Genomic DNA, 19,840 nt, shown 5'->3' on the forward strand with positions numbered 1-19,840 from the left:
TTATACCTTTTTAGGTCAGAGCATGAGCGTCATTCACCCAACTGCCCATTTGTGAAAGGAGAGCACACCCAAAACGTTCCGCTATCTGTCACTTTGGCCACCAGCCCAGCTCAGTTTCCTAGTGCAGATGGTTCGGATAAAATCGTGTGCTATGGGTTTGGAAGCTGTCCTCATTTCCTTGCTACGGCAACCAAAAGGGGAAAGATTTGCATCTGGGATGTTTCAAAGCTTATGAAGGTGTGGTGTTCATCTCTTATCTTCATTTATAAAGTAGACTAGAATGACACAGTACACCTAAACCTCCACCTTTTTTTTGTGCAGGTGCATTTAAAGTTTGAGGTGAACCCATATGACCCAGCCATCCTGAGGCAGCTGATTCTGTCCGGCAGTGAGCAGCAGAATTTAACGGGTACAGAATCACGAAGACCCACGCTCTCCTGGCTAGAAGAGGCCACCTGCTGCTCTGACTTACCCAAACTAGAGGGAGACAGGTTCTAAACCCACATATACACACCTAAATTTTTTGTTTATTTTTTTTTTTTGATGTCTTACTCTGTTGATGTGTTTATTGAACGAGACCTGTGTTTTTGTGCCTAGTGATGACCAGATAGAGGACTCAGACAGTGAAGAGCATTCCAGATCAGAGTCGGTCACAGGTAAAAATGCTTAAACTTTGATTTTCATGTATTAGCAACGTTTATTCAACATATCTGCAAGCAGTTTGTCACCATAAACCCTATTGTTTTTCTGCTTTCCATTTGTGTAGGCCCACTGGGTCAGAAAGAGACAATGGAGGTGAGTTTGGGAGTCACAGCTCTCAGTGTCCTACAGCAGCCTGAGAAGTTGCAGTGGGAGGTGGTGGCCAGTGTGCTAGAGGACACAGTTAAAGACCTGGAAGAGCTGGGGGCCAATCCTCCCCACTCACTGGGCCCCCCAAAAGCCGACAAGGCTAAGGAGAGGCCGGCGGAGCACCACAACATTCCCTTCCCCTGCCTGCTGGCCGGAGGACTGCTAAGCTACCGGTCTGCAGCTAGTTCTCCACTAGGTCCCCCTCCGTCTCGGCGCTCCATGGATAGCCCAGTAAGGACTGCTGCACCTGAGGGGCTTGCACCAGACCAGGGTCCCATGGAAATCGAGTCCTGTAATCCTCCTACAGACCTGGGCTCCCCAAACCTACCACCAGCCGCCCCTGTGCATAGGACTATGCCTGTACTACTCCTGTACAGCATCAAGGAAGCAGATGAGAAGTCTTCAGGGAAAGTGTTCACCCAGATGAACAACCTGATGAGCAAAGGGCTTCATGAGGAGGGTTTCACTGTCCCGCAGATTATTGAGATGGAGTTTGACTCTCACGAGCAGCTGCTGCTACAGGACCCTCCCATCACGTACATCCAGCAGTTTGCGGATGCAGCGGCTGGGCTCGGACCTTTGGATGGGGAAAAGTGGAGCTCTCTGGCTCCGCGGCCGGGTTCGTTGGTGCAGTGCTTGCGGTTGCCGAAAGCATTGGAGGAAGAGAACCTGTACGTTGATTCTATCACGCCCTGCAGTGATGGTTTACACTTGTTAGTTGGTCTTCAGCCATGCTCCGTAGAGTCCCTTAGCGCTATCAATCAGGTGGAGGTGTTAAACACCCTCAACCGTCTGCACTCTGCTCTCTGTGGCCATCGCAAAGGACAGACACTGGCCAATGGCCATGACGCCCACTCTGGCACCTCTCCTCCACAGACCCCTCTTATCCTGCCCCCTCATGACCAGCAACAGCCCCATACTTCCAGACCTCTAGGTGGCAGTGGTGGTGGTGGATACCTTGCGCTCTACAAATTGAATTATTCCACCCGTATTGTGACCCTGGAGGAGGAACCAGTGAAGGTCCAGCAGATTCGTGACTCACGAGATGCCGTCACGTCTTTACTACTCCTGCCGCCAGATGTGCTGGATGGCAGAGAAGATGACGGAGAGGAAACTTCAGAGGAGTCTACACCATCAGGGCTCAAAAATGGCACAGGGACGGTTGCATCCGCAGTGACAGCGGGCCCAAGCATGGGGACCGCCATTGGGAAGGAAAAGAGAGGAGAGGTGGCTGGACTTGGACACCTGGTGGTGACTACACAGGCAGGTTACATCATGATTCTAGACTTGTCCACCCTTGAGGTGATGGCCAAGGTGGAGCCACCAAAGAAAGAGGGAACAGAAGAGGTGGACCCCTTCGTCTCTGTTACCTACTGTTCAGGCACTGACCGGCTGTGTGCCTGCACAAAAGGTAAGGAACCCAGATGCTTTATGTTGGTCTTCTTCATGTCTTGTTCACCAACAAGGGCATATGAGGTGTGGAGGTTCGCTGTTTCTTTCAGTTTAGATTGCTTCCCACACATCCTTCATTGCCATGGTAACCAATAAGGTTCTCATTAACCATAGTGAGCTCAGCCGACTCTCAAACAGGGCTAAAACTCTCAAACAGTGTTGCTTACATTCATGAGCATTGACCTTGGCGAGTCAAGTGTTAATTGAATTGTTTGTCAAATGTACCGGTTTTATAATATGTATTTTTCAACAGCCGTTACTCCATTTTTCAGTGTCACATGATTATTCATAAATTATTCTAATATGCTGATTTGCTGCTCAAGAAGAATTAGGAGAATTCTGTCTTTGCATTTCACTTTTGGTTTTCTCTTCACTGTATTAACAAAGTAGTTTCATACTAAAATTACTGTTACTATAAGATATACTTGCTGTTAGGTTGAGAGGATTGCTCATACTCGCTATGTATTATGTGCGTACTTTCCTTAATATGGGTGATAAAATAGGCCAAAGAATCTCCAACTTGCATTGAAAGATTTTAACTAATATCTAAAATATTCAGAATATTATAGTTAATTAACTTGGCTAGCGTAGTACTTTAGATATTTTTACTTGTAGTACAAATGCTATATGCAGTTATTTGTTTTTCATGGTATACTTCTTAATCTTGAGCACTTAGTCACATAATAAGGTTTTTTTCCCTTGTATGAAGGTGGAGAGCTTCATTTCCTTCAAATTGGAGGTGTGTGTGATGATATCGATGATGCCGACATTTTTGTCGACGGCCCCCTGTCTAATAGAGCAGAGCAACTACTGGATGGAGCAAAACCCACATCAAATCCTTCAAGCCCAGGTATCACAGGTGAGTAATAAATGGAAGCACATTAATGTTGTTTATATCCTTCAGCTACCTCACATCAGAAATCCACCTTGATCAATTTGTCCTGTTGATTTTTATTGTGGTATACTGTGGTATAACTGATTCACTGCTTCCAGTGAAATTTTCCACTGTTCTTTGTTTGTGTCCTCTGATGTTGTATTTCTGTCTCTGTGTAAATGACTCTAGCAGTAAAATGATGGTTTGCCCATGGAAACGTTCATTATAGCTGTGTGTCTTTTGGCAGGAGTTGACCTCCTAGTGGACCAGCCATTGACCGTAGAGACACTTTCATCTCTGGTGGAACTCACACGTTTTGAAACGCTGACGCCACGCTTCTCCGCAACAGTGCCCCCTTGCTGGGTGGAGGTACAGCAGGAACAGCAACAAAGGCGGCATCCGCAACACCTTCACCAGCAGCACCATGGCGATGCCGCACAACACACACGCACTTGGAAGCTACAGAGCGACAGGTGTGCATTCACAAACAAATAGAAATATTTAATTTTAAATAAAAATGATTCTGTAGACATCTCAGAATTGGATTGTGATGTGTAACATACCCCCTCTCTTAGCTCCAGCTGGGACGAGCACGTGTTCGAGCTGGTCTTACCCAAAGCCTGCATGGTTGGACATGTGGACTTCAAGTTTGTGCTAAACAGCAGTATTACCAACATCCCACAAATCCAGGTCACACTGCTGAAGAACAAAGCACCAGGCCTGGGCAAAGTGAATGGTAAGTCACTCTAAACCTGAAAGATACAGTAGATTCCGTAGGCGATATTTTCTAAATGAATATTTTGTTGTGTAAAACTTTGTGCTGCAGAGACAGCAGTGGACAGGCAGATTGTTTTCCCATTGTCTCATGTATTGCACTCAAATGGAGAGAAAAACGGACAACCGCATTTGCATGATTTCTCAGAGGACATCCAGTTCATGGACATCGAGGAGTCGCCAGGTGATTAAGCCGCCTTACCACTTAAAAACGTCCACCTGTTATGCTAACGTCTGTCAGCATTGTTAATACATCTCTGTCTGTCTCAGGCTCCAGGCTGTGTCCGTTCCTGCAGGAGCACAAAGATGATATCTTGTGCGGGCCGGTGTGGTTGTCCAGCGGACTGGATCTGTCTGGACACGCAGGGATGCTGAGCCTTACAAGTCCCAAACTCCTTAAAGGTTCGGCCGAACATTCATCAGAAGCCATTTATAGCAACCACTTCCACCCAATTCAGCAGTGTGACAAATCTAAAACTATACAGAGCTGCATGCAGTGTTTAACTGCCGTGAATTTGCAACACAAATATTCCTTTCGTTCTATTCTTAGGCATGGCAGGGGGAAAGTACCGTTCATTCTTGGTGCACATTAAGGCAGTGAATGATAAGGGTCTGGATGAGAACTTGAGGCCAGTGGTGCGGATGCCCTCAGCCAAACCTCAAAGTAGTAAAGCTCACTCGCTTTCATCTCTGCTGCAGAGGGCTCAGGCCACCAAGGTACAGTAAAAACACTGGCTTGAATGGCTGCTTTAAACTGAAGTGTGTAATCCTTTGTGCTCAATCAAGCCTGATGTCATGGCTATGAATGCTGGTTTGGGGGAGAGGTTGGATTGAACTGCTATACAGAGCCCTCTAGTGGGTGTATAGCTGCATTGTTTCGTACAAGAAAATCTCTTCATTTTGATTTGTGTTTTTTGCACACAATTTAAAGGCCAACACTGCAGCTCCAATTCTTATTTTCAGGAAAAGGCTTCAACGTCTAAAGCAGATCCTCAGTCTACCCCTAAAAAGCCTGATAACCTGAGGGGATGTGACTTGCTTCAGGAAGTGTCTGTCACAATTAGGAGATTTAAGAAAACATCTGTACCCAAAGAACGGTAAGAGATACAAGTCTTTACTATACACTAGCATTCATACGTTTGGAGTTGGAAAGTTAAAAAATGTTCTGCTCAAAGCCGTTTAATCAAAAATACAGTAAAACTGTAATATTGTGATGTATTTTAAAATATTTTATTATATAATTACTGTGAAGGCTCAATTTATTTATTTATATATGTGTTTGAACGGTAGTGTATGCTTGTATTAGTTTGCACATTAAGAACAGAACTGCCCTGTTTCAGTGAGGCTTTTTAAAGAATACAGTATCCAGTCCCTTGACTAAATGTCTTTTATTTCCCAGAGTGCAACGCTGTGCAATGCTTCAGTTTCCTGAGCTCCATGAAAAGCTGCTAAGAGGTTTGTGTAAGCGTGGAGAAGACGGGCAGAGCTCAGAGCACTGTCAGAGTCTCACTTTGGACATCCTCTGCTGGTTGGCAGGGGTTTACTCCAACGGACCCTGCAGGTGAGGTGTCACAGTGAGCTAGTATTTTTAGTCTCTCAGTTTTAATTTTTGCCTCTTTTAATGAATTGTCCAATCCCTCACCCTTTAGTTTGAGAGAGGGGAAGGAGGGGCTTTTGACTAAAACTAGGAGACGGCTGACAGAAATCATCAGGGCATGTTTCTTTGAGGCTGGACGCAGTATAGCTCATAAATGCTCTCGCTTTCTTGCACTTTGTATTAGGTGAGTTTGCCACCTCACTATATTTTTCTGATCTTCAGTCTTATAGTCAAATTGCAGAACTAATGAACTCTACTGTCTAGTTAACATATGCTGATACAGTGATGTCTTGTTCATTAAACTTAATGGATAAATGTCTCTGACATTTCAGTACCGGTAAAGGAGACCCTGGTCAGCAGGGTTTTGGCCAGGCTCTGTTTAAAGCTCTTTTGGATAATATGCCTTATTTGCCTGCTGCTGCCACAGGAGGTAATTTTTATTTTTAATTTTTTTTTTTTTTTTAATTGAAAATATATAGTGCCTTTTAATATAGTGATAAAACTCTTTTCATTCCAAAATTGTAAGAGATTTTTTTTTTAAGCAATACTAAGATTCAAAGGTTTTTAATTTTGCAGAAATAAATATGCACCTATCTAATTTAAAATGTAAAAAAAAACTTGTGCTACTGTCTTTCAGGATCTGTCTTCTGGTACTTTGTCCTGTTAAATTATGTGAAAGATGAGGACCTTGCCGGCTGCAGTACTGCTTGCGCTTCTCTGCTCACTGCTGTCTCTCGGCAGCTGCAGGACCGCTTGACTCCACTTGAGGCGCTGTTGCAGACCAGGTCAGTGTCATATACTTAAAGGGATTGTTCACCCCAAAATTAAAATCTTATGTTTATCTGCTTACCCCAAGGACGTCCAAGATTATTAAATATAGACACGCGCTAATGCAGCAAAAATGTCTGCAATGTAAAAGCATTTAAAAAATTGTCAGAAAAAAACTTAAAAGCATTACAAGCACCAACAGCAAAAGACCATTTAGCACTGCATCTCATGTCTCCAATGAGAAGAGGAAGTGTGGCTTTTGCTGGTTCATGACTGAATTCGCAAAAAGGCCTCAAATTATTAGTAAACTGCAGACCGTTATGTTTTCTAACACACAGAGCAGTTGCATGTAACCCATTGAAACAGCGCTGCACAAGCTCACTGACTATCTGCTTGTTAGCCAGGGTTCAAAGTCCAAATGTGCTCTAAAAGAGTGTTACTCATCCAATGCTAGATTACAATTTGTTGTCACTGGTATCGTTATTGCAATAAATATGAAAATAATTTTGCAACAATTTATTTAGGTCATATTGCCTATAGCACACAGTCTTTGAGAGTAAAAAAAACATACACAGACAAACCCAAATTAAACCCTGCGGCTCGTGACAATACATTAATGTCTTAAGACACAAAACAGTTTTTATATCATTTCGATGTGTACATAGATCCCTACATATCGTGGCCCATGGAAACGGTCACTAACGAGTGGTCATTTCAATGAAATCAAATTATTTGTATTATGAACCTCTCTATTCAGATATGGTCTGTATGGGTCTCCATTTGACCCAGTACTGTTTGACCTGGAGGTGAGCGGGTCTTCCTGTAAGAATGCCTTCAGCAGCAGCATTGGGGTCCAGTCGGATGAGATCGACTTGTCCGATATTCTCTCAGGTGTGCCAGTGCATTCCCTCATGCGCTTATAATCATCCATGTATAACAAAATAGGGAAGACAAAAATGTTATGGCTTTTGTATCTAATGTCAGGTAATGGAAAGGTGAACAGCAGTGGGGCGGCAGAGGGCAGTTTTACTGCTCTGACCGGCCTGCTGGAGGTCGAACCTCTGCACTTTACTTGCGTCTCCACCAGCGATGGCACCAGGGTGGAGAGGGATGATGCAAGTATGTTCACCGGTACATATCCTACTTTCCTTTTCCTCTCTTTCGCATCTTGGTTTTTTTTTTTTACCACCAGCCGTGTCATCGTGGACCTCATATTTAAGGTGTGGTCACAGCACAGGCAAAAAGTCAGTTGTCAAAATCAGCAAAAACCAATCTGATTTCTAATTATATGACTGGTTTTTGCACGCAGAATTTCGCTGCACACCAGTAAAGGTGACTTCAACTTTAGTGCTAAAATCTGTTCCTGTTTCCCTTACATTACGTTCCTCTACAGTGAGCACCTTTGGCGTGACGCCCACAGTGACAGGGCTGTCTGCTGGGACCGTCGGCGAGGCGTCCACGGCCCTTAGCTCAGCTGCACAGGTGGCACTTCAGTCCCTGTCTCATGCAATGGTGTCTGCCGAACAGCAGCTCCAAGTTCTTCAAGAGAAGCAGCAACAGCTTTTAAAACTCCAGCAGCAGGTCAGACTTGAATACATTCTTTATTCTTTTTATTTTAGATGTCTTAATTCAGTACTTTGACTGTATGTAATTGGTTGTCTTATGAAACAGAAGGCGAAGCTGGAGGCCAAACTTCACCAGACCACCTCAGCAGCCACTGCAGCATCAGGCGTTGTCAACTCAGTGCCATCCAACCCGTCCTCTGCCCCAGGCTTCTTCATCCATCCCTCTGATGTCATCCCACCCACTCCGAAAACTACACCACTGTTCATGACGCCTCCTCTCACTCCACCGAATGAGGCAGTGTCTGCGGCTATTAGTGTTGAACTGGCTCAGCTCTTCCCGGGATCCGTCATTGATCCTCCACCTGTGAACCTTTCAGCACAGAATAAAAACACACAGAAAGCCAAACCAGTAAGTTTAAAACCTCCTTCGGCTTATGTTTACACTGTTTAAATAGGTATTATTTGGTAGTGTTTTATTTTCTGTTATCAAATATGCTCCAAAATAGATTTTGTGGCAAATATGTGCATAATACCAGAAGCTAATAGGTAAGGTAGCATAAAATATGTATTTTTTTCCTGGAAGGGAATGTGCATTGTTTATTTACCTTCTCTAGTTGAACTTGTGGATGCTTTCAACTAATGCGCATGTGTGTGTGTGGTCATTGCAGAACCCCATAGGAAGTGGCCTGGCATTGGCAATCTCACAAGCCTCTCACTTTCTACAGCCTCCACCACATCAGTCCATAATAATTGAACGAATGCATTCAGGTACTTTACTAGCCCTTACCCTAAAGCAGTGGTTCTCAAGCCTGCTCCACCGAAAGACCCAGCAAAGGAATGATTTTAAATTATTTATAATACTATAAAAGCCTAGTTTACTTACAATTTAAAAAAAATGTGTATGTATATATACATATACATATACATATATACACACATACATATATAAATAAATACATGCATACATATTTCCTTTATAATAAAGGCAAAAATGCCAAAAATTAATAAAGATGATTTACTGTTAATAAAGATGACTTTTCCAAGTTTAAAAATCACACTTGGCTTTCTCATATATCCAGATTTGTCAAGAAAATGAATTATAATTAATGCCTTGGTTTTGTTTTGCAAATTTTGTCTCATTTTAAAATATTTTCAGTAATCTCGAGGCCCATTCGAAGTCTGCTATGGCCACCGAATGAGACCTGGCTTCCTGGTTTTAAATCTGTTTAATTGTTGTTTTGCTTTGACATGCTGACATGTTTTGATTGTATGATCTTTGATGTAATGATTGAAACTCTCTTTGTAGGTGCAAGGCGGTTTGTGACTCTAGATTTCGGCCGGCCGGTGTTGCTGACGGATGCACTGATCCCTACGTGTGCTGACTTGGCCTCCCTTTCCATTGACATTTGGACTCTTGGGGAGGAGGTGGATGGAAGGCGACTCGTGGTCGCCACAGATATCAGCACACACTCGCTGATTCTACACGACTTGCTGCCTCCTCCCGTCTGCAGATTCATGAAGGTTTATACACTTTTTGGCATAATCAGATATGCACAGGGTTCATAGCAGTCTGCTTTCTATAAACTTCAGTGCAGAGAATATTATTTTTATATAGAGACATCACTCTTACTCACTCTGTACCCATCCCTCAGATCACTGTGATTGGTCGATACGGCAGTACTAATGCCCGGGCTAAAATTCCATTGGGTTTCTATTATGGTCACACCTATATCCTACCATGGGAAAGTGAACTGAAGCTGATGCATGACCCTCTGAGGGGAGAGAGTGAAGCTGCCAGTCAGCCAGATCTGGATCAGCATTTGTCAATGATGGTGGCCCTGCAGGAAGACATTCAGTGCAGGTCAGTGAGGCTGCAGTTGGTGTTCAATATTTTAAATAAGCTGCCACTGACATTACCATTCAAAATTTTGTGAGCAGCAAGTTTTTTTTGTATAATATTAATTGTATATGCTAATGTCTTATAGGTATAATCTGGCCTGTCACCGACTTGAGACGTTACTTCAAAACATCGACCTGCCACCTCTTAACAGCGCTAATAACGCACAGTACTTCCTGCGCAAACCTGATAAAGCGGTTGAAGAGGATTCCCGTGTTTTCTCTGCCTACCAAGACTGCATTCAGCTCCAGCTTCAGCTCAACCTTGCACACCACGCTGTCCAGAGGTTGCGTGTGTCACTAGGAGCCACCCGGAAACACCTACCTGAAAACTACGACACCAGAGAGCTGGTCCAGAACTCTTCTACAGAGCAGCTCCGCACTATTATCCGTTACCTACTGGACACACTGCTCAGCCTGCTGCACTGCTGTAATGGTGATGGGGGCAGCTGTTCCTAACACCACCTCACTTGTGGTGTCAATACTTTTAAATTGACCAAATTGCCTTTTTCAATTATCATAATGAATGTCCCCCCCTCTCTTTCTCGCTTAGGTCACTCTGTGCCCTCAGTGTTGCAGAACACGTTTCACGCCCAGGCGTGTGAGGAGCTCTTCAAGCAACTATGCATCAGCGGGACTCCTAAGATCCGTCTGCATGCTGGTCTGCTGTTGGTGCAGCTGTGTGGAGGCGAGAGGTGGTGGGGCCAGTTCCTGTCCAACGTCCTGCAGGAGCTTTACAATTCTGAGCAGCTTCTCATCTTCCCTCAGGACAGGTAACACAATAAAGACACTCTGGAAGAGGTTTTATAAAATTATCTGAACTATTACTAAGAATACTCAGACCTCCTTATGCCTGTTTTTTCATGTCCTCAGGGTGTTTATGTTGCTGTCCTGCATTGGCCAAAGATCTTTGAGTAACAGTGGGGTTCTGGAGGGTTTGTTGAACCTTCTGGACACACTGTTATCTCCTCTGCAACAGACTAGTGCAGCACAGCCACGCAGGACAGAAGGTGTGTGTTTGAGAATGAGTGTATGCAATACATGCTAATGTGTTTACACTTTGTTCCGAATTATTACAAATCCCAAACCACATCAATCTTAATAACTGCTGTTGATTTTGTATTTAATCATATATGTGATATGTAATTGTCCATGAAGGCTGAAAGTCAAAAACTCCTTATTTTTTGAATATGATTTCCTTTCTGGAGTCTCCACAAGTGCAATGTGTCGGGTTCTCAGGGACTTTACTTGGGTACAAAATCCTAAAAAAAGCACCCTCGCGTAATAAGAATGACATGATTGAAGTGTTGTGGAATCCATCGACTGATTTCTCATAGGCTTTATGAACAGATAAGTTGTGAGTGACTCTTGAAGGAACAGCATCACATTGTCTTGAACCACTGTTAGAAGAATGGATACTTATATATGATTAAATACAAAATCAATAGTAGTTAAGATTAACGTGGTTTGGTTGTTAAAATGTTATGTCATCTTAAAAATATGACCAGAATTTCAACTTGCTTATAAATTTGGTTATGTTACGATTTTGTTTGTGTTTATAGGTGTGTTGGATATCCCCATGATCAGCTGGGTGGTCATGCTCGTCTCTAGGCTACTTGACTATGTGGCCAGTGTGGAAGATGAAGCCACTGCAGCTAAGAAACCTCTAGGGTCTAAAGATAGAGAAAGATCCTTTACAGGTGACACAATTCTTAAGCTTGGTCACAAGCTTTCTTGTGATCTAATGTTTATTCAGTGTTTCTAAAGTTAGTTAAGCTCACCAAAAACAGCAACAGTAACATTCAACAATATTAAAGAAATAGTTTACAAAAATACAAAAAAATGTATTACCCCATAATTTTACTATATGACTTTATATGAATTTTTAAATAAATTCATCCTGGCGCTTCCAGGTGGATGATGGTGGATAGTGGCCATTATTTTGAAGCTCCATGAATCGTATATATCTGTTGTAAAACTTTACTGCCACTTTTGATTAGATTTAATGTGCTCCTGCTGAATAAAAATATATACATTTATTTCAAATAAACATAAAAAAAAAAAAAACCTCAATGTGTATTCTCTTTCCAATTATACCAGGGAACCAGTGGAGTTTCATAAACAACAGTCTGCAGTCTCAGAACACAAGCAGATCCGCCAAAGGCAACAACAGCAGTTTAGATCGTCTATATTCACGCAAGATTCGCAAACAGCTAGTCCACCATAAACAGGTACATGTGTCTCGCACAAACATCCTGTGCTTGTAATTTATGTACTTGAAATCTTCTCCTTATTACGTATACTTATTATAGAGTGGGTGTTGATCAATTTTCCTTTCACTGCAGCAGTTGAATTTATTGAAAGCCAAACAGAAGGCTTTAGTAGAACAAATCGAGAAAGAGAAAATTCAGAGTAACAAAGGCTCCTCCTACAAGCTTCTGGTAGAACAGGCCAAACTCAAACAAGCCACATCCAAGGTGAGCAACCAAACTTTTGTTAACGTCCTGTCTCTTATGAATGGGTGTGGAACAACATTCGGTGAAAAAGTAGCCTTTGAATACATTAGAACATTAACCCTGTGGATCTTTTTTTTTCCCCCCAGCACTTTAAAGATCTGATCCGTTTGAGGAGGACAGCCGAATGGCCACGCTCCACCTTGGATTCAGAGACATCAGTGGCTAAAGAGACCCCTGAGGTGGAGCTCCTGCCCTTCACACTGTCTCATGAGCGCTGCATCTGCGTCGTCCAGAAGCTAGCTCTCTTCCTCCTCTCTATGGACTTTACCTGTCATGCAGACCTGCTGCTGTTCGTCTGCAAGGTGCAACATACTTTTTCAGAAAACAAAGCGTTTTAAAAGCTGTTGATGTATTAATTTTTTATTTATTTTTTTTGAATGCAGCATCATTCAGAATTTGGGTGTCTATTACTGTAAAAAAAATCATAGTTGTCTCCTGTGCTTACCAAGAATGCATTTATTTGATCAAAAATACACTAAAAGAGCAATATTATGAAATATTACAATTTAAATGAGCTGTTTTCTTTTTAAATGTTAAATTATTTGTGATGGCAGCAGCCATTACATCAGTCTTCATTATCACATGATGTTTTAGAAATCATTCTGTTATGCAATTCATTCTAATTACCACACCTCTAATGTCTAATGTTCTAATATTGTTCTAGATTTTAGAAGAATCGCCATTATTATTATTATCCTTGTTAAAAACCATTGTGTCGCTTGAGATTTTCTAGGATGAATGGAAAGTTAAAAACGTCATTAATTTTTTTTTTCTTTTCTCTGTCACTTTTGATCAGTTAATGCATATTTGCTTATCCAAGTATTAAGTATTATAAAAAAAGTTTTCCTGATTTCAGAGCTTTGGACAAAAAGGTGTTATAGACCATATTTATCTTAAATGTTTGAAATCTCATCCACCTGCTCAGGTATTGGCCAGAATAGCAAATGCAACACGACCCACAATCCACCTGTGTGAGGTGGTTTCAGAACAGCAGCTGGAGAGGTTACTGTTGTTACTTGTGGGAACGGACTTTAACCGTGGGGACATCTCATGGGGAGGAGCCTGGGCTCAGTACTCACTCACCTGCATGCTGCAGGACATCCTTGCAGGTATGTGTGTGTTTTAGACTTGAAAAGATGTTGTCAGCGGTCCACTGGTTTTATACATGCTTGATATATAATCTGATTGCAGGAGAGCTGTTGTCTCCAGGGTGTGTGGATGGGATGGAGGGGGCCGGGGCTGATGAGGCCGGGGCCGCCTCTTCCTCTGTAGTGGTGGATTCCGATGACTCACTCCCCCAGCCAACCCCCATCCCACTGGTGGAGACCATCGATGAGCCTCTGGGACCTGATATCATCGCAGGTACACCCGGGACATCCTCTGTGTTCCAAAGTGCGTTGGTAACCCCGTCCGAATAGCACGTCACCTCACACGGACCCTCACCTTTCTTTTGGTTCTGATGTTTATTTGTCTGTTTTCCTCTCTCTTAGATGAGCTGCATGTGTATTTTTTTGTGTTTGCTTTTTTTTTTTAAATAATATGTAATAGTGGTACAATGCAGTGGGCAGGAGGTTGGAACAGTGCAGATGATTGTGACTCTAAATACGTTCAAACTTTATAGCTGCTGGTGATTTTATTATTGGTTTAAGTTCATGGCACAACTCATTCAGAATGGGTCAGCTATCCACTGTTCTGGCACCCTGTCTTTCTAAGAGGAGTTTGACGGCCGGACGTCCTGAAGAAGGCTGTCTGTGTAGTTGCTTCTCTTGGTACGCTGCTCTTGCAATATTAAACGTCTTTTCGTTGCCCAAAGGTGCTCCTCCACTGTCATCTTTGGAAAAAGATAAAGACATTGACTTTGACTTGCTACAAGACTTGATGGATGTTGATATTGATCCTTTAGATATTGATTTGGAAAAAGATCCACTCGCCGCCAAGGTTTTTAAGGTATGGACCTTGTTCTCTTTATCTTTCCTTTTTTTGTCTTACAGCATTTGGGGTGTAATGGTTAAAATTTCTCATGGTTCTGTGGACACTACTTTTTTCAAATTGCTAGAGAATGTTAACTTACTGACTTCCATATACAACCAATTCTAAAAGCCCTTGTATTCAAAAATTCCTGTAAAATACAGCACACTGTTTACAGACATTTACGTTGTGAAATGTCTTGAAGCACAGTGATTTGGCGACGTAGAAAATAACCATAATTGTTATTGAAAGCACTTTTAGATGGTGTAAACTTGTATCAAGAACCGTGGGAAGTGAACTATACAATTAACTGTTTCACCCCTATATTGCATGTATTATGTAATCAAGGATGAGTAGTTAAAAGTTGATTGTATTATTTACACAAAGCCAATGATTTAACCCCTTTTCCAGTAAAGTATTTTTCATTTTTTTCTCAGAGACAAGTATCTGAGGTTGTTTTTGTTGTTGTTTTTTTCCTCTTTTATATGTTCTCCCTTGCAGCCAATCAGCAGTACCTGGTACGATTACTGGGGTGCTGACTACGGTTCTTACAGTTATAACCCCTACACAGGGGGTGTGGGCATACCAGTGTCCAAACCCCCTGCCGCTGCCACGACAGAGAAGCCTGGATCTCAGAACCTCTCAGTGTCTGTGTCTCAGGGTGAGAAGTGAAATAAATCAATAAAATCAAAAGTATAAAAAATAAAAAATAGGTGCTAATGTACCTTCATTTTGATCCCAGCACTGGATGCTCGACTGGAGGTGGGATTAGAACAGCAGGCAGAACTCATGCTGAAGATGATGGCAACACTAGAGGCAGATGCAATATTGCAGGCGCTGACGTCCACATCTCCATCTGGTACACACACAAAAGCATGTGTGCAGGGTTCCTACGGTAAAGGAAAATCTGACAATATCAAGGATGTTGTATTTATTGTTTAGTATTTGTGTTATGTCCAGCATTGTAAAAGTTGTCAGTTTATTAGTAAAATATTAAATAGTGTATAACGAGCATACCTTTTTAGTTTCAGAGTGCAGAAATTGATAATTGTGAGCTTTCAGATTTTTCTTTTTTTAAATCAAATTTTCTTTTCTGGTAATTGCAAATAATTAGTAAAAGCAAATATGACTGGGAACCCTGTGTTGTTGTTTTTTTAGAAATGATTTGATTAGTATCATCTTTTCTCCTCATTATCTTTTCTCCTGTTCTGTTTCAGTGGCCCAGTCTGCAAATGGGACAGACGACTCTCTTTTGCGTGGGGGTTTCCACAGCTCTCCCCCCAGCAGCAGTCTGATGGTACAACCCTCTTCCATCCCCATGTTAAGCACCTGCTTCAACAAACTCTTCTCTTTATTGCAAGTGCATCATGTTCAGGTACAGGCGAAGTCTGGTTTTGTCACTTTCATTCACTGAGTTTGCCCTAATATCAAACTTTTTGAATGATGTTTTATGAAACGCTATTAGAAGTTACACATTAACACTCTTTGTTTGTTTAGTTGGAGTCTTTGCTGCAGCTGTGGTTGACTCTGAGTTTGAGTTCCTGCTCTGGAGGTTCAGAGGAGAGCGGCTCAGACATCTTCCTGTTTAACGCTAGCAGAGTGCCCACAATCCCCCTTAACCAAGGTGTGACACTAAACAAATGAAAGAACACTTTAATCTGAGGATAATAATGTGTTTTTTTGAGCAGCTTTGATGATGGATGGCAGAGTTTCTACAGGATCTTAAATAGAACAATTGGTTTTATGTTACTACACATTTATGTTTGAAACCTTACATTCTGTTTGAAAACGAATATGTAAATCGTACATCAGTGTTTAGGAGTCGCATAAACAGACCAGTTTAGATTAGATTTATTCTTACTGATGAAAACTTGTACATGTAAACATGTTTATTGAGGTGAGCAGTCTCATATTTTGATTATATGCGTACAAAGAAAACCGTGCAAAAGCACAATATGCAATGAAATATGCTATAAAAGAGAACATATTTTACAAATATTAACTAAAGAAATAAATGCATAAAATCAGATCAACCCTTAAGTTCAATGTGGGTTTTTAATGCCTTATTCTTGTCTCTCAGCCTCCATCAGCAGTTTCCTGTCAGTGCTGGCCTGGTACCCCAACACTTCTCTGAGGACATGGTGTCTTGTCCTGCATAGTCTCACCCTCATGACCAATATGCCTGCTAGTGGTGAGTATCTAAACGAGCCTGGCTTTGTTTCTGTGATGTGTGGGTGTTCCCAAGGGGAGACCTGCGTTTCTATACATGTGGGTTTTCTCTTCGGGAATCCCACCAGCTCAGCAGATCGGTGTTGTTTCCCTCCACAACACTTATTATAGAAGCAAACAGTCTGGTGACACACTTTCGGATTAACTCAGTGATAATGTTTTGCATCTGCAGCCTCTAGCAGTGGGATGGGAGTGCAGGAGAGCACAGCCCAGCAGATGGTGTCTGACCCCACACTTGTGCACGTGCTTGTGCGCTTCCTGTCTGGGGGAAACCCTCACGGAACCAGCCAGCACAGCTCACAGGTATTGAGCTTAATGAAGAGTAAACACGTGACTGGTTTCATGATGATATATTTGGAAAATGCCTCACGTACTCTTCTCCATTTCTCATTCCAGGTCGGCCCCACTGCAACGCAAGCCTTGCAGGAATTTTTAACCAGGTTGCAGGTGCACCTGTCCTCCACATGTCCACAGATGTTCAGCGAATTTCTGCTTAAACTGTTGCATATCCTGTCTACAGAGAGGTAGATGATTAATTCAACATTTATATAATTAAACTGGTGCTTGTTAAACATCTGTGTTTTAAATCTTTTTATTTTTTTTTTATTTGCTTCCAGGGGTCCATTCCAGTCTGGTCAGGGTCCATTAGATGCACAGGTGAAGCTTTTGGAGTTTACCCTGGAGCAGAACTTTGAGGTGGTTTCTGTGACCACCATCTTGGCTGTGATCGAATCAATCACCTTTCTGGTTCATCACTACATCACTTGTTCAGACAAGGTGGTCTCACGCAGCGGTTCTGACAGCTCTGTGGGCGCTCGTGCCTGTTTCGGGGGCCTGTTCGCCAATATCATCCGGCCAGGAGATGCTAAGGCTGTGTGTGGAGAGACCACACGAGACCAGCTGATGTTTGACCTTTTGAAGCTGGTTAATGCTTTGGTAATGCTGCCGCTGTCAGGAGATCGGGAGTTCAGTGGAAGGCTGCCTCCAGCTGGTGGAGCCACTGACAGTGTGTCGGATGAAGAAAAAGTGTGTGGAAGCAAAGAATGTGGGGCGGCAGGCACAGCGCAGCACCAGGGACCAGCTGCGGGTGTGGCAGACCTAGTTTTGGCCAATCAGCAGATTATGAGCCAGATCTTGTCGGCACTGGGGCAATGCAACAGCAGCGCCATGGCCATGATAATTGGTATGGAAATGTATTTAAAAATTAATAAAATGCAAGTAAAATGTTATAATATATTATATATTGCAATCAAAAAAATCGCTTAAGTGCGCTTCTCGTTTAGGAGTCACACGCATGTCTTTGCTATCAATAGAGAGCAGACATGTGACTGATTTAACTGAAGAAAAAAAAATCTAATATATTTTTGTTCATTGATTTTGTTTTTTTTCTTTTGTTGTTTGGGACAATTTTATGGCACTAATTAATATTTGTGTGATTGTTGGGATCAGTTTGGTAAAATGGTAAAACAAAAATCAATTTCTGCAGTATTTCAGATGAAAATAGACACTAGGCCTTTAAAATCCAATTTTTTAATGCAGGTTAGCAGCACCTCTTAGTGTGAGCAAAAAAAAGAAAAAATGTGCAATTTCATGGTGTAACCACTAGTTGCCTGTAAAGGCCTCTATAGAGAGGCTTGTGAATTCCCTAGTTGATTTTAGACATAATTGTTTACGTTTATTAGGTTTTGGACTTAAATGTATATTTAGGCATTCTCAAAGACTATTGTCAAGGTTTATTTTTTTCTGTGATTCGAACTCAGGACATCGTGCTGCCCACAATGCTTCCAGTGCCAACATATTTGAATGCATTTTTGCCCCTCTTCCTAGGTGCTAGTGGGCTCCACCTAACTAAACATGAGAACTTTCATGGTGGGTTGGATGCAATCTCGGTGGGCGATGGCCTCTTCACCATCCTAACCACTTTGAGTAAAAGAGCCACATCTGTCCAAGTCATGCTGCAGCCCATTCTCACCTACATGGCCTGTGGGTATATGGGCCGACAGGTAAGACTCATCACAGAGAAACAGAGAGAGCACAAAACTATTAATGGTCTATTCTAGTATGCTTTGGACTGGTTATATAAACTTAAATATTTTCACATTCTAGAGGACAGGCGTGCAATATATAAAGATTATCATCAGATTATCACAAAGATTATCTTATCCATGTTGAGTGGTTTTATTATTATTATTTTTTTCCTCAAGGGATCCCTATCAACATGTCAGCTCTCTGAGCCTTTGCTTTGGTTTATTTTGAGAGTGCTTGACACCAGTGAGGCTTTAAAAGCCTTCCATGACATGGGTATGCCAACACTAACACTTCCTAAAAAGATAAAACTCTGTCGAGCTGGTCTGTGTGTTCTGACTCTCTTTGCACTTTCAGGTGGTGTGCAGCTTATCTGTAACAACATGGTCACCAGCACACGTGCTATCGTGAACACTGCACGCAGCATGGTGTCCACTATCATGAAGTTTCTGGACTCTGGACCTGGTAAAGCAGCAGATGGCAGCTTGAAAGCACGAGTGCTTACCTCAGAACCAGACAATGCAGAAGGATTGCACAACTTTGCCCCTCTTGGTAAACCAGGCGTGCTTTCAGTCATAAGCCCTGTCTTTTCACATAATCGTCTGTTTAAGTATTAACGATTATGTTTACATTCATAGTTTATGCTGTTCCCTTGCAGGCACCATCACCTCCAGCAGTCCCACAGCACAGCCAGCAGAAGTGCTGCTGCAGGCCACACCTCCACATCGACGGGCTCGTTCTGCCGCTTGGTCCTACATATTCCTTCCTGAAGAGGCCTGGTGCGATCTCACAATCCACCTGCCTGCTGCCGTTCTACTAAAGGAGATTCACATACAGCCTCACCTGGCATCTCTTGCTAGTAAGTGTGCACACGCAATGCAATGTTATTGGTCCACACTTGATGCAGCAGTATATTTGGCATAAATATGAAAGTGCTTACTTGTTAAAAAAAAACCATCTTAAAGTCTGTTAAAAAGTATTATTCTTCTCTTTCTTTCCCAGCCTGCCCATCCTCAGTGTCAGTGGAGATCAGCGCAGATGGTGTAAACATGCTTCCCCTGTCGACCCCAGTCATCACTAGTGGTCTCACGTACATTAAATTTCAGCTGGTCAAGGCAGAGGTGGCGTCTGCCGTGTGTTTGAGGCTGCACCGGCCCCGGGATGCTAGCACACTGGGCCTCTCACAGATTAAGCTATTGGGCCTGACTGCTTTTGGGAACACTTCTTCTGCCACTGTAAACAATCCTTTCCTGCCATCTGAGGACCAGGTCTCTAAAACCAGGTATTGAAGAAATCATCAGTAAAATCTAAAGTAATCGTAGTTGTT

General features: G+C 42.4%; 1 protein-coding gene across 1 annotated transcript in view; it reads left to right on the top strand.

The window, feature by feature from the left end:
* The window catches only part of birc6 (baculoviral IAP repeat containing 6), a 78,120-nt gene that overhangs the window by 12,234 nt on the left and 46,046 nt on the right, over positions 1–19,840 (top strand). Inside the window, 45 exon segments of the mRNA XM_043262819.1 lie at positions 15–237; positions 322–491; positions 598–656; positions 767–2,260; positions 3,011–3,160; positions 3,423–3,648; positions 3,751–3,911; positions 4,002–4,133; positions 4,220–4,351; positions 4,500–4,666; positions 4,913–5,046; positions 5,349–5,510; positions 5,599–5,730; positions 5,879–5,976; positions 6,184–6,331; positions 7,072–7,205; positions 7,299–7,445; positions 7,708–7,895; positions 7,986–8,288; positions 8,548–8,647; positions 9,186–9,400; positions 9,532–9,740; positions 9,865–10,211; positions 10,329–10,548; positions 10,649–10,785; positions 11,338–11,475; positions 11,876–12,006; positions 12,121–12,252; positions 12,378–12,593; positions 13,217–13,400; positions 13,483–13,653; positions 14,105–14,238; positions 14,761–14,920; positions 15,002–15,118; positions 15,477–15,634; positions 15,757–15,883; positions 16,340–16,450; positions 16,661–16,791; positions 16,885–17,012; positions 17,106–17,671; positions 18,316–18,491; positions 18,693–18,789; positions 18,871–19,065; positions 19,172–19,372; positions 19,516–19,795. Of these exon segments, the coding sequence (XP_043118754.1) occupies positions 15–237; positions 322–491; positions 598–656; positions 767–2,260; positions 3,011–3,160; positions 3,423–3,648; positions 3,751–3,911; positions 4,002–4,133; positions 4,220–4,351; positions 4,500–4,666; positions 4,913–5,046; positions 5,349–5,510; positions 5,599–5,730; positions 5,879–5,976; positions 6,184–6,331; positions 7,072–7,205; positions 7,299–7,445; positions 7,708–7,895; positions 7,986–8,288; positions 8,548–8,647; positions 9,186–9,400; positions 9,532–9,740; positions 9,865–10,211; positions 10,329–10,548; positions 10,649–10,785; positions 11,338–11,475; positions 11,876–12,006; positions 12,121–12,252; positions 12,378–12,593; positions 13,217–13,400; positions 13,483–13,653; positions 14,105–14,238; positions 14,761–14,920; positions 15,002–15,118; positions 15,477–15,634; positions 15,757–15,883; positions 16,340–16,450; positions 16,661–16,791; positions 16,885–17,012; positions 17,106–17,671; positions 18,316–18,491; positions 18,693–18,789; positions 18,871–19,065; positions 19,172–19,372; positions 19,516–19,795 (9,141 nt within the window).

This window comes from Puntigrus tetrazona, chromosome 17 (assembly GCF_018831695.1).
Source record: "Puntigrus tetrazona isolate hp1 chromosome 17, ASM1883169v1, whole genome shotgun sequence".
NCBI lineage: Eukaryota > Metazoa > Chordata > Actinopteri > Cypriniformes > Cyprinidae > Puntigrus > Puntigrus tetrazona.